This window comes from Ictalurus furcatus, chromosome 13 (assembly GCF_023375685.1).
Source record: "Ictalurus furcatus strain D&B chromosome 13, Billie_1.0, whole genome shotgun sequence".
NCBI lineage: Eukaryota > Metazoa > Chordata > Actinopteri > Siluriformes > Ictaluridae > Ictalurus > Ictalurus furcatus.
The window spans coordinates 16,301,828-16,315,214 of NC_071267.1; the positions used below are offsets into that span (position 1 = coordinate 16,301,828).

The following is a 13,387-nucleotide window of genomic DNA, read 5'->3' on the forward strand; positions in this document are numbered from 1 at the left end:
ACTGAATGACTCAGACACCCACAGACTGCTCGGAATCTCGATCTGGATGGAAGAAATTACAATGTTTGTCCAAGACATCTGCCCCAAAATTCTGCAAGCTAGACCCGACCTGCACCGACACAGCTCCAACTGTGAATCATGGCTATAATTATGGTAAACGTTGTGTAATATAACCCAGCCTTATGAGAAACAGAAAGATCTGAACTTTGTACCATGAACTCAGTTGTGTGTTTGTGTTTGTGTGTGCAAGCAGCTCATAGTGTGGAATCAGTAAGTAAAGCTGATGGAAGCCACAGAGACTGAGGACGTTACCCTGACCTTATTCCTCAGCTCTGTGGGGAAGTGAACTGTGAGCAAGAAGCCCGCTAGCAGTGGTTAAGACAGAGCAAACACCGCGTGTGACAGCGGCACGAGAGTCATAAGCATGAGACTCCGAGAAAGGTATCAGCGATAATCCTGAACATTTTAACACTGCAAAAGCTGCATGAGACTCCTCGAGTCCTGTGTGCCATTATAGCTCAGTCCAGCAGGGCGAATAGAACAATCGTGCATATTTCTAAGCAGTGTGTTTGGCATGTGTGTGTATCCGCAGTAAACTGTCCATTCCGCATCAACCACACCGTTCCACCCAGCCACAAGCAATCACATAAAAACAGAAGATAAAAAAGAACACAAAATGAAAGAGCAGGGAACGCTTGAGAGAACCGACGGTCTGGATAAGAACGTGTGGAACTTCGGGAGGAAATAAAGGAAAGGGTACGAAAGAAAGATAAACAAACATATCAGGAAAGAAACAGTGAGACAAGATATCATGAGTAGGGTGGAAAAATAAAACCAGATGAAGAGAAACAGAAAGAAAACAACATGGTAAGTGTAAAAGTTGGAGGGAAAAGAAGAAAAAGAGGGAGCGAGAAATAAAGCAGAGAGAAAGAGAGGGAAAGACAAAGAAGCTATGCCTGGGCCAGGAGAGCACTGTATTAGCTGACATTTCATAAACATCAGAGCCCAGCATGCGTTGAGCGATGGGCCAAAGTGTTTACTAAGTGTTACTGGAAGCCTGGGGTGATTTATACAGCCCTGTAGACAACACACACACATGCACATGCACGCACACACAGTTAAACAGTAAAGGCCAACGTCAAATAACACAACAGAGAGCTGGTCCAATATTTATACAGAAGAGAGTGAAGTGTTGAGAGAGGGTGTGTCATGCATATGAGGATTAGGCATGACAAACACTTATGCTAGAGCCATAAATGTTCAGTCTGAAAGTTCTACCTGCTGCATGTGCAGCTAAATTATTTATCTGAACTCTAATAAGAAGCTTTCTTTTTTTTTTTTAATTAAGAGGTGTGATGAATATTCATCTCCCACGCAGGTGAGCTGGCACACAAACTAAACTTGCACCTCCACCTCATCTGTCGGTGTTTAGGCAGAACTCTATCAGTCCCAATGGCATGTCAGGGCTTGTGCATGTGTACGGAGGCAAGTCTTAATAGTAGCCGATGACTCACTGGCACTCAGAGAGCCTCCAAACAAAATCCATGGCTGCGTCCGAAATCACCTACTGTGACAGTACCTACTGCACGCCAATGAAACAGTACATACTAATCAGTGTGTGTGTCGTATGACTACAATCCCAGACATACAACATCTGCCATATTGGCATGGTCATGTGACCTCTGATGTCATCATAAACACAAAAAGCTAAAAGGGACCACCAGATTAAGGCAACCACACTAACGGCAAAATTCACATCAGGATATTTAACTGAATAAGTGAATTAATGTGGGCACTGAGGTAAATTCGTTACCGTTAGATTGCCGGCTAAAGCATCATGGAGATCCCAAAAAAGGTTTCAAACGCTGTGAGAACTGTTTTCTTGTTTAAACCTTCAACAAGTTAACAATTTATTCAGGTATTCTTAAACAAGTCCTGTTTAACCAAGGTTTAATACTTAAAAAGAGCCAATGCATGGTCTTCCACTCCCCCTGAGCTCGTCCGCACCAGTCCCATTGCATTATGGGAATTTTTGACTCAAGTAGTGTCCGTCAGTTTCACAGTGCAAAATCTCGCCAGAAGGAGTACGCCATCAAGGCTATTTCTCGCCTACTGCGAATTCGGACGTACTACCCCCCGAAGTACTGCTTTTCGCCTACTGTGTTGTAGGGTAGTACGCCATTTTGGACGCAGCCCATGGGTATCCTTGAACTGTGCAGATAAGAGGAGAAAAATATTGTCAACATGATTTACAGATATGAGATTTTAGTCTTAACATTCCTGCTCACTTTTTCTGTAAACAGAGCATGCACGGATGTGTCTTACTGTCAATAACTAATGTGTATTGTTTGATCAGCACAAGCAAGTGCAACATTTCTGACATCATGCCATAATTTAACCAAATCTGTTTCATATTTAAAATCAACAGTGAGCAATGCAAAAGCCAAAGACAACATAGTGAAGTGATGCGATTGTGCATTTGACCCATTTCTTAATTGAATCTATGTTTTCTTGCCACACTGTTTATAATACATTAATAATGAATTACATTTAGAATTGATTTATTGCCTACCTTTGGCAGACATCTGTATGTTCTAATAACTGGCACTGAGTGTCAGTAAAAGTGATTATTTAAGCTAAATGATACTGGTACCAGCCATTATAGTAAAGAGAAGCTTGAGCTCAATCAGAGCACACAGACTACACAGTCATTATCATCAACATGAACACATCTACCTCTGTGACACTTCATTACATTAATTTGATTGCTGAGAAACCAATGACAGCACTTTGGAGGCGAGTGTCGACTGAAAAGCCATGCTGTGTGCTCATCGCGTGCAACCAGTGTTGACACCACGACAGAAAACCATTATACTCCTTTTCAGTTCTTCACCTTGTCTCACTACATTCTGTGTGGATGTGTAATATGTTGTTTTCTCACGTAAAGGTGTTTAGACAAAAGCCAAACCTTAAGAAGAATTACAATAGGTGTACAGGATCAACAGTCATATCTCTTCTACTACTGTGTGCCTTCGGTCTGTGCATTTGTGACCATCAAATTCCCACCTCCCTACTCCCACCTAGGTGTGTAATTGCACAGCTCTGCCTTCGTCAAGCTCATCCACTGCCTGTAGGTTCTTTGTGACCCACTTGGGAAATTCCAGCTTATATTTTTATTTTAATCTAGGTACAATTACAGAAGATAACCAACACGGAAGTGGTAGCTCAGTGGTTTAGTTGGTTCTGAGTTCAAACCCCAGCACCGCCAAGCTGCCACTGTTGGGCACTTAACCCGCAAGTCGCCCTGGATAAGGGAGTCCCTTAACCCGCAAGTCGCCCTGGATAAGGGAGTCCCTTAACCTGCAAGTCGCCCTGGATAAGGGAGTCCCTTAACCCGCAAGTCGCCCTGGATAAGGGAGTCCCTTAACCCGCAAGTCGCCCTGGATAAGGGAGTCCCTTAACCCGCAAGTCGCCCTGGATAAGGGAGTCCCTTAACCCGCAAGTCGCCCTGGATAAGGGAGTCCCTTAACCCGCAAGTCGCCCTGGATAAAGGTGTGTGCCAAAATGCCATAAATGTAAAACGTAAGAAAAAAGGGTCTGCAGTGTGAGAAAAAGAGAGAGAAAGAGAGAACCTGGGACAGAAGGAAGGGTGGGGAGGAAAGATGTAATCGATACAAGTTTCACAAAATCGCACTGAATGGAGTCACCCAGAACAAAGTATTTACAAGAAGCACAGTGGAAATGACTGAAGTGCCCAGTTCAAAAAGAAAAAATACCTCAAAAACTGGCATAGAACCATTCCACTTTCAACCATTAGGACATCTGTAGTCTGGTCTTATTAGCACCCCCTTTTTTAACACTAACAGCAAATGAGAGGGAATAAAAGCAGATATCTAAAGAGACTAACTAAAGAGACTGTCTAATACATGCCATGAATAAGAGAATAAAGAACTAATCAGGCAAAGTGAAGGTCCAATAACAGTTATTCACCATTTCCCATTGCATAAAGCTACTTGGAAAGTACGAGAAAAAAAAAAGAAAAAGTCATTAGATTACAGTAATCCGTTACACCCAACTCTGTACATATCAGAATATGCTACCAAACCTATATTCGTTTTAAGGTTAATTCTATTATTTTGAGATACTGAATTTTTTATTTCCATGAGTTATAGGCCATAATCATCAAGATTAAAACAAAGAAAGGCTTAAAATATTTCACTTTATGTATAAATGAATCTATAAATATATGAAAGTTCCCCTTTTTGAATTAAATTATGGAAAAATAAATTTACTTTCCCACAATATTCAAATTTTTTTGAGATGCACAAATACTGTTATCTTTTTGGAAAATCAGAATATAGTCACCCTAATATACGCCTCTTTTTTTTTTAACCAGTAACGGGCTGAAACTGAAACGCTAACATCCTCTGAAGCTGAGCAGGGAAACAAGGTGTATAAGTGTCCATACGAGTTCAAAGTTAATCTTAATTAAAGATAAACATGGCAATTCCTTAAAATTTCTATTACAGCCCATTAATGCAGTAAAATACAGATCTAAATGGACAACTTAAAAAGGGCTTTGCTCTTTTGTTAAGAACTTGTTAATGGTAAGGTTGACATTTGCATGGAATTGCTCATAGGTTATGTGACATTACACAGGACCTGTTTAACCCCCTTCCATCTTTCATTTCATTTCATTTCAGTGATTTAGGCATATTGTAAAGAAACAAGTGCAAAACAAGAGATTGTTCTTTGGGATCCCCAGAGCCTTAGTCAGATACAATTAAATAAGTGGATTAACCTCAATACACAGCAATCCTCACACAAATAGAAAGAGGGTGGGATGGATACATAGATGAAAGAGCAAAGGAGCCAGAAAACAGTATTTCAGACAATTCATTCAAAGAGATAATGTAATATAATGAACAAACCAGTGTTGTCGGACTACATTGACAGAAATGAGTTTTACATACTGTAGCAGCGTCTCTGAAGTGTGAGAAACAGCCTGAAAGGTTTGTTTAGACAGCACGCGTATGACATCTTAAAGTAGACCCATAGCTAACCATTTACACCCATGCACCAGCAAGGATAATGAACAGGGCAGAGAGGGATGCACAGACAGATGGTTCAATTACAAAGGCATAAACAATTAAGTCACAGGAAGCCTTTCTTACACCCAGGCCAACTGTTAACATGCACAGAACAACAATCAAACGGAAATGCCGCTCTGTACACAACTGCATACTTACTATGGATAAATGGGTCTACAAACCTGCAGTCCATGCCCCCCACTTCTCCTTGTCTCCAGCTATCCGTCCCCCGGTCAGCTAGTCTTGTCCTCCGAGTCTATGCCAGCCAATCAGAAACGGCTCTAGAAAAACGGTTGCCTAGCTACTGCAACAAGTTCTGGGTCAAGCCATCCAATCACTGGGTCATTACAGTTCTACAAAACATCTTTCAGCTAAATCCTTCAGTCTCTGAGGATGAAAAAGTGGAAGACAGAAATGGGGGAAAAACTGCACAAATAATTATTTTTTGGGACCAGAGGGTATACAGAGCATTGATCCGCTCTTCACGTAAGCACTAACCACTTAAACATCACTGAAAGTGGGTATGCAGGAAAAGGAGGACAATCAAACCAGGTCAGATATGCACTAGATAAATTGAACTGAGCAGAATGCTATGGAATGGAATGGAATGGTCCCTGGCTGAAATGCCGTTTTCCTATATGACCAGTCAGGGCTTCCGGTCATGCCCTCTTGCTCAGCTAACAGGACGTCTGCAGAACGGTTCTCTGTAGCAGCCCTTAATTGGTCTGACTGCTGGAGAAAAGCAGCTCATCAAAGACAAAGGCCGAGTCCCAGATGAGGCACTTACTCTCCGGATGGGGCGCCACTTTTCCCATTAACTGCATGAAATATTCCTGTTTGGCAGAATGAAGGAGAGTCAAAGGGTATTTAAGAAGTAGGTACTTCCTCACCCATTGGCAAAATATTCAATGGACACATCCAAAAGCGCTGAGACGCAAGCAATAAGGTCTTGAGGGGCCATGGTTCAACAACTTGTATAAGCTTTAGGTCTGTAACATTCCAATGTATGTAAATTAGGGCTGCAACAACTAATCGATAAAATCAATAATCGATAATTAAAATAATGGACAACAAATTTCATTATGGATTAGTTGCGTCTGTGACGTCACTGTGGATAACCCCCCCCGGTCAGTGATGTCACTTCACAATGGTGAGAAACGCATTTCTATGAATCAAACCATTTGGAAAAACAGTGGAGGTCACAGAGTGAGCTGCTGCAGGAAAAGTGCACGATCCAGGTCATCCAAAACATGAGAATGTTTGTTTTATATGAAGCACTTCAAACAAACTCGTAAGTGTATTAACGTGGCTTGTCGTGTCAGAAGCAGCGACAGATGCGTGTGATGTATAACATGTTCCAGACATGTTTTCTTCAGCACAGAAATGACATTTTTACCTTTATATCCTTATCTATACATGTTAGAAATTCACACCAGTATTTCCATAAACTTCACTGAATGAGTGCAAGTCCACAAACGGGTCAATCAAACAGCGCGCGAGAGAAAGGAAACGCAATAACTCTGAAATATTCATTTTGATCAAATATGATGTTTGATGCTATATTTAGCGATATTTACAAACAGAAGTAAGAGTGTTTTATGAGAGCAGTAACTGTAATGGGGTTATAACATGGAACTGTATAGAAATGTAAGAAGTGTCATAAATTTACAGAATAAAGAAACATGTTACTGTGTTCAGATGAGTGAATGTGTGTATTACTGCAGAACATTCAACCTCTTACCAGTTAACATTTGTTTTTTGCTCTTTTTTTCTCAAAATATAATGTTAATATTTTAAAAAATCCTTTGCACAATGTATAGCATAGCCCACAAAGATACATTTAATACCTTTGTCATTGCCTTCAATTTGCACAGTGTTTGAAGGACATCAGGCAGAATGTGAAATAACAGAAAAAAATTACAGAAAAAAATTGTCCGTTTAACCCAACTAATGATTAATCGATTATCAAAATAATCGATAGTTGCAGCCCTAATGTAAATGTATGTAAATTGTTACCCTAAGAACCAAAAAGTTCTCCCAATTGCTTCAAGATTGTCAAATTGACAAATACATGTGCTTGGTAAGGTATTTTTATATCCTCACACATCACCAGTGTGTGAATGCAACAGCAGTAGAAAACACAGACCACTAACACTATGGTATCCAAGGACTTGAAGCAAACTTTCTCTCTTATTCTTTATCAGTAAGCACGAGCTTATGTCTAGGGAATAAACATTGGTCATCAGACGACTTGTTTTCTCCCACCTCCTTTTGTGTTACAGCAATCAAAAGCAGATTATTTCTGAAATGAAACTTTTGCACAACCACAAATTATTTAGAAACATTATTCAGGCATAATCAGGCACACAAAGCAGGCATAGAAATCAGAGTGTATTTTCATGTGACACACAGACAGACTCACTCACTCACCACGGTTTCAGGAATCAAATATCACCATCAGCATGCTACTCGTTTATTTCACTCCGCATTCCATTTGTTGCCCCAGAAAACCTGGCTGGAATTATAACTTGTGTCTCCCTGTCAACGACATACCACAGCACTGCTGTGTGCCCTACAACACCTGGAGCTGCACAGAAGATAGTCAGACAGCCCCTTTCTAAAGAGCACGCTCTTTTATTAATGACATGTAATCCCAGGAGACCGCCAATATGCCAGATCTTCTGCCTCCACTTCCCCCAGCGCTCAGAACAGTTAAAAAAATAAAATTAAAATAAAAAAGCAGCAAAGAATCTTTACTAGCACGCCGTAGCCAGATGACATCACTCGAGTTTACATTGAGAGGGCCACAGTCGAACCTTACCTCTGGCTGTCAGTTTCTTCGTGTTGATTATTTTAGCAGCAAATTCCTGGCTTGTAGACTTCTTCACACATCTGCGCACCACGGAAAAGGCACCCCTTGGGAGAAAGAAAAAAGGACAGCGTGATGTCACACATGCAGTGTGCTGAATAGTACTGATGCAATGCACACAATGGCTGTCATTTATGTGTCACATAGAGGCAGGGCCATGACAAATGCAGGACGCAGATCTACTCAATTCTACTACTATTGCACAAAGAGCTGTGCAGTGAGCATGACTGTCAGATACATGCAACCTCACACAGATAACATCAGCTCACCCAAAACATGCGATGTAACTAATACAAATGAATTATATTGTAGATTAAAACAGAAAGCTGGATAATGCAGCATTTACCCGACAAGCGACTAAGACCATTTTGAGACTTTATTCCTATTATTCTGAGAGAACTGGCAGGAAGCATAGCAAAAAAACATTTTTAATGTCTACTCTCTTAGAAAGAAGGTGGGGGGGGGGTCAAATATAGGACCTGTAATGTTTCTTTGGTTGTCCAGATCTAGGGGAAATTGGAAATGTTTATTGTAGAACCCTACATCAGTGTTTCTCTGCCAGAAAGGGTTCGAAACTACATCCTTTTAGCAAGCTTTAGTGTATAGATGACATGTAATAGACATTCAGACACTGAAAACAAGTGTCATGACTAGACAGCTTCTAAGCAAATAAATGAACTGTAGATTAGACGAGAATGTTTCCATCCATAATGCCAACGTGCGAAATGAACTGTCTGGCACATACAAGATATCATAAACATATGAAAATCTGCTCGCAGGTGTAATTCCTAAAACGGCATCACCATTCGCGTAATTAGCTTCTTAAAACCGACTATATAAGAAGAAAAGAGAAAAAAAACTACATAAAGGTAATGAGAAGTGGGTTGCAAATACTCGAAATATTTAGGAAGCTAACTTAACTACTTGTCTACTAATTGCCTAATAGACATTTATCTTACTGCTGACTTTTTGAAAATACAGATTAAAATGCATATTAATATCTACCTGTTCATTACCCAAGCAAGTTTCTTACTCCAATGTAGTCATGCCTTTTGCACGTAGGACAAGCCTGGTCGAGCTATTGGAATACGGGTCATTTTGGGGTTTTATTTGTAATTTATATTATATTATACTATACATACATACATACATACATACAAATCAAGCTCAGTGAGTTTTTATCGTCATACCATACAACTCATATTTGGTTATTTGCATTTAGTTGTACTGTCTATTGTATTTTTGTTTTGTTTTGTCTATTGTCTGTGGAGCATTCAAGTAAGAATTGCATTGTACAGTGTACATGGTACTTGTAGATATGACAGTAAACGTTGTAACTTGTGATATACTGCAATTAAATCTTCAGAATTATGGCAACACAACATATAACACCACAGCTTCACAGTGCACAGTATACAGAAACCGCAAATACAAGACAGTGCAAAATTTACAATACACACAGGACACAAAAAAGATGTGCAAAGAGACCTGTGCAAAGGATCAGTAATACTTTTTTTGCGTGTTTGAAATGGTCGGTTATCACCGGGATACCGCGATATTTTTAGACGAGGTGATCATACCGTTATAAAGTCATATCGTAACACCTCTAGGCTATCGTAACAGCTCGCGCACTTTGATAAGAGCTGTGTTTCTCTAGTTCAACTGCAGTAGAACAAACCAACAAGCTTCCTGGCACACTGAGGCTCTGTTACAGTGTTTCAGCACAGCCTAGCAGCTATTAACGTGCATGAAAACCCCAAGTGAGCAACCACAAGCAAATGCGTAAACACGCCGAAACGCTACCGGATTCAATCCGTTATCTGATCAAACCAAGACACGGAACCGAGCCGATACCGCGGCTTTAATCTGGACTGCAAACGCGCCGTGCCTTCAAAGATGTTTAGGAGTAGTTCCGAGTCGCTTCCTCGGCTGTCAACGTCTCGCTAAAACAATGGGATTACACGTACAGGAGAGTTAAGTTGCGCCGAAGGCAGAGAAACTACCCGAGCCACTTACTTCCCGAGCTCCTCATAAAGCTGGTAATCTTCCGTAAACCTGGTGGAGGTGACAATTGTAGCCATGTTGTGCGGGGAGGGGGTGTCGCCGAGCGCTTCTCTGACCGCTGTGTGTTCGCGTTTCGGGAGGAGATCCTCTGAATTTCATGTGTTCAGACAGAAAGGGAGGGCGAGAGAGAGAGAGAGAGAGACAGAGAGAGAGACGTAAAGAAAAAAGGGGAGGGAGTGTTGCTAGAGCTGGAAGGGAAGTCACGTGACATCTCGCGAGACTTCAATCCAAGCCCGCAAAGTCATGATGATGCGTAAAGGCGTGCGTACAGATTATTTTAATTAAAATGTTGAGCTTGCATAAATATACATAACAGGTTAAGTATAATTATTATAATAATATAATTTTCATAATTAGATGTATAAGTGTGTATATATATATGTGTATGTGTGCGTGTATATATATATGTATATATTATATTTATATATATATATATATATATATATATATATATATATATATATATATATATATATATATATACATACACACACACACACACACACACACACACACACACACACACACACACACACACACACACACACACACACACACACTCGCCAGATTTAAAGGGGGGCGGCAGGAGCACACCAAAGGGATGGCATGTAATTATGAAAATAGAGAAAAGGATGCAATTCTTCCTTGGTGCAAAAAAATAAATGGCTTCATAGTTCCTTAATATTCAAGAAATGTGATTAGAACACTACAATAACATGAGTCAGTCGTAATTTGTTAAGTCATTATTTTAAGAATGTGCCATGTTGAAACGAAATTCAAATTTCATCTTTGAAAGCCTTAACTGCTTGTTTTTTTTTATGAAAGGCTTTTGAGGAAAGCCTATTTTAAGGAAACTACAGACAGAAAAGCAGGTCATGTGGTGTTTCAGTTTGCAAGAAAGGGCTTGTAGACAGGTTTTGCAACATAGTTATGGTTTTGCCTATGCATAGATCCCTAATGCCACTGACTTCAATTCCACTGAGATTAAAGTTTGTGCATATACCAATCCTCAGTGGCCGGATGATATGTATGTGCAGAGGTAGCACCAGGTAGCATTGCTACCTCACAGCTCCAGGGTCCCTGGTTCAATCCTGATCTTGGTTTACTGTCTGTGTGTAGTAATTGTGCAGTGGTGGTTCAGTGGTTAAGGCCCTAGGTTACTGATCAGAATGTTGGGGGTTCAAGCCCCAGCCAAGTTATCACTGTTACACCGGTGTGGTATCATGGCATGTGCTCTGACCCCAATTTTCTAACAAGAAATGCTGTGATAGGTGAAGAAAAGAATTTCGCTGTGTAATGTATTCACTTTAATGCATATGTGACAAATAAAGGCTTCTCCTTTTACAGGGTGTCCCAAAAGTCTCCATGCATAGGGGACTATGTTTGCCAGCAACACGTCAGTTGTGCCTCCGTCAGTGGATGTTCATGGATGTCCACATTTCGGGTGGTCTGCAACACTTACAGTTTTTTGAATTTGTTAATCAGTTTGGTAGCAGTGTTATGTGTGAGGGGCTTGCCATGTTTCCCGTTAAAGTCCATCACAACTTTGCGACAGCTTCCTGATCCAGCAATGAGAATGATTTCAATACGTTCTTCTTTTGTCAAAGGCCTTCCGGAAAATATATATATATAATATAAACTAAGTATGAACAATTTTGGAAGACATTTTGCTAAAATGTGTTAATTTCCCCTATGTATGGAGACTTTTAGGACACCCTGTAGTTTCCCTAGTTCTCTCCATGTCCACATGGGTTTCCTCCCACTGTCCAAAAACATACTAGTAAGTGGACTGTCAAAGCTAAATTGCCACTAAGTGTGACTGAATGTGTCCCGTTCCGGGTGTATTCGACACCTGGTGCATGGTGTTCCATGGACAGGCTCCAGACCCACCACAACCCTGAACAGTAATTCTAAAGCGGTTACAGAAAAAAATATTAAGTGTACCCTATAATGACCTGTTTGATAACATGTACTCGTAATCTACTACAGTATTATGGAAGTGATAGTCTGGTCAATGTTTAAATGAGGTCTACAAACACCCTTTTTCAGATTGGAACATTGCAATGAAGTGGTAACATTTATATTGGCTCTTCAGTATCCATTCTGGCAGTTGATTCCCTTAAATGGTGTTCAGTGCAGAGCACTTGGAATAGTTAGTGGCCCCATGCTCATCTGGTTAGCAGCCATTGTTTAATCTCTCCTTTACTGGCTATGATGAAAAGGCTGTATAATTCAGAGGCTTGTTGTTATTGCTAGATAGACCGGTGTACAGAGTTATAAGGGTCATAAGTTTAAAAGTCAGGTTTATTCTCCTTCAGGGCTTTGCATTTTTAAGGCACAAGTAGTATTATACGTACCTATGCACAACAGCTTGAATAAGAATCATTGAGGCATTATATAATTTTGTGATTCTAAGTGGGCATGCTCATTATTAAATTAGATGATACCTCAAAAATAAGCATGTATTCATTTGTGGATTTAAAATGCACCAGAAATATTCAGAAGCCTGGGTAAATGTGTCAAAATCAGTTTGAGCCATCAATATCAACATCTAGGAATTATCTGAAAAATGATTCACACTGTAGTGGGAAAGGAAAACATTATAACACATACAGTAGCAGTTTATTTGATAAGTAAGACCACTCGAGACATTTCACTTTATTTTTAGATAAATGCCTGGAGTGCTAGGGAAAATTTTGAAATACCAGCACTCTTCAAAAAAACGTTCAATCTAGAACCCTTCAGGGGAACTCATAATCTAAACCTTTTCCCCCAAATCTGGGGGAACCCATAAAGTATCAGTGTTGAACCCTACAACAAAGTGTTTCCCTAACAGAAAGGCTTCAAAATGTTATTTTTTTTAGGTAACTAAAGAACAATTCAGTGACTTTGTAAATATCAAAATAATAAAAACCTATACTACATTAATAAAATCTCTGAATATCAATTAAGTGATTCTTCGAGTTGAATCCAACAATTCAGTTCGTCTAAAATTTCCATATATTATTTAAGTTTATTTCATGAAAAGAAATTAGCATTTGACTAACAAATTATATTTTTAAGATATCCTTAATATTTTTGGTAAATATCATTCAATTATGACTCACTCCATATCAATATTCTTCATCTTTAACAAGAACTTAAGAAATTGAGTAAGTGGACACAATGAACAATCACGCACAAAGAGGGAAATCTGCTTTCCTCTCTCTGGGAACAAGCAAGGAAACACTGCAGAGAACCACCTGGAAGACTCCTTGCAAATCTTGGTAAGTAGCCAGCTAGAAAAATTAATGAAATATTGACCGTGTCTTCGTGCATACACATCTATAGGGTGTAATTTTCTGAATACTGTCTCAGCCATGCT

At 39.8% G+C, this 13,387-nt stretch overlaps 1 protein-coding gene across 11 annotated transcripts in view; it reads right to left on the bottom strand.

Annotated features, from left to right (window-relative positions):
- Window positions 1-10,196, bottom strand: part of camk2g1 (calcium/calmodulin-dependent protein kinase (CaM kinase) II gamma 1) — a 74,947-nt gene extending 64,751 nt beyond the window's left edge. For 3 of the 11 annotated variants that reach the window (XM_053639167.1, XM_053639164.1, XM_053639162.1), the window contains exons 1-2: window positions 9,976-10,186; window positions 7,912-8,006 (exon numbers count right to left, since the gene is read on the bottom strand). In XM_053639167.1, the coding sequence (XP_053495142.1) occupies window positions 7,912-8,006; window positions 9,976-10,040 (160 nt within the window). In that variant the 5' untranslated portion in view covers window positions 10,041-10,186. Of the gene's footprint in view, window positions 1-7,911; window positions 8,007-9,975 lie in introns of all 11 variants that reach the window. The other 8 variants (XM_053639158.1, XM_053639157.1, XM_053639159.1 and 5 more) reach the window with 7 other exon arrangements.
- Between the last annotated feature and the right edge of the window lie 3,191 nt (window positions 10,197-13,387).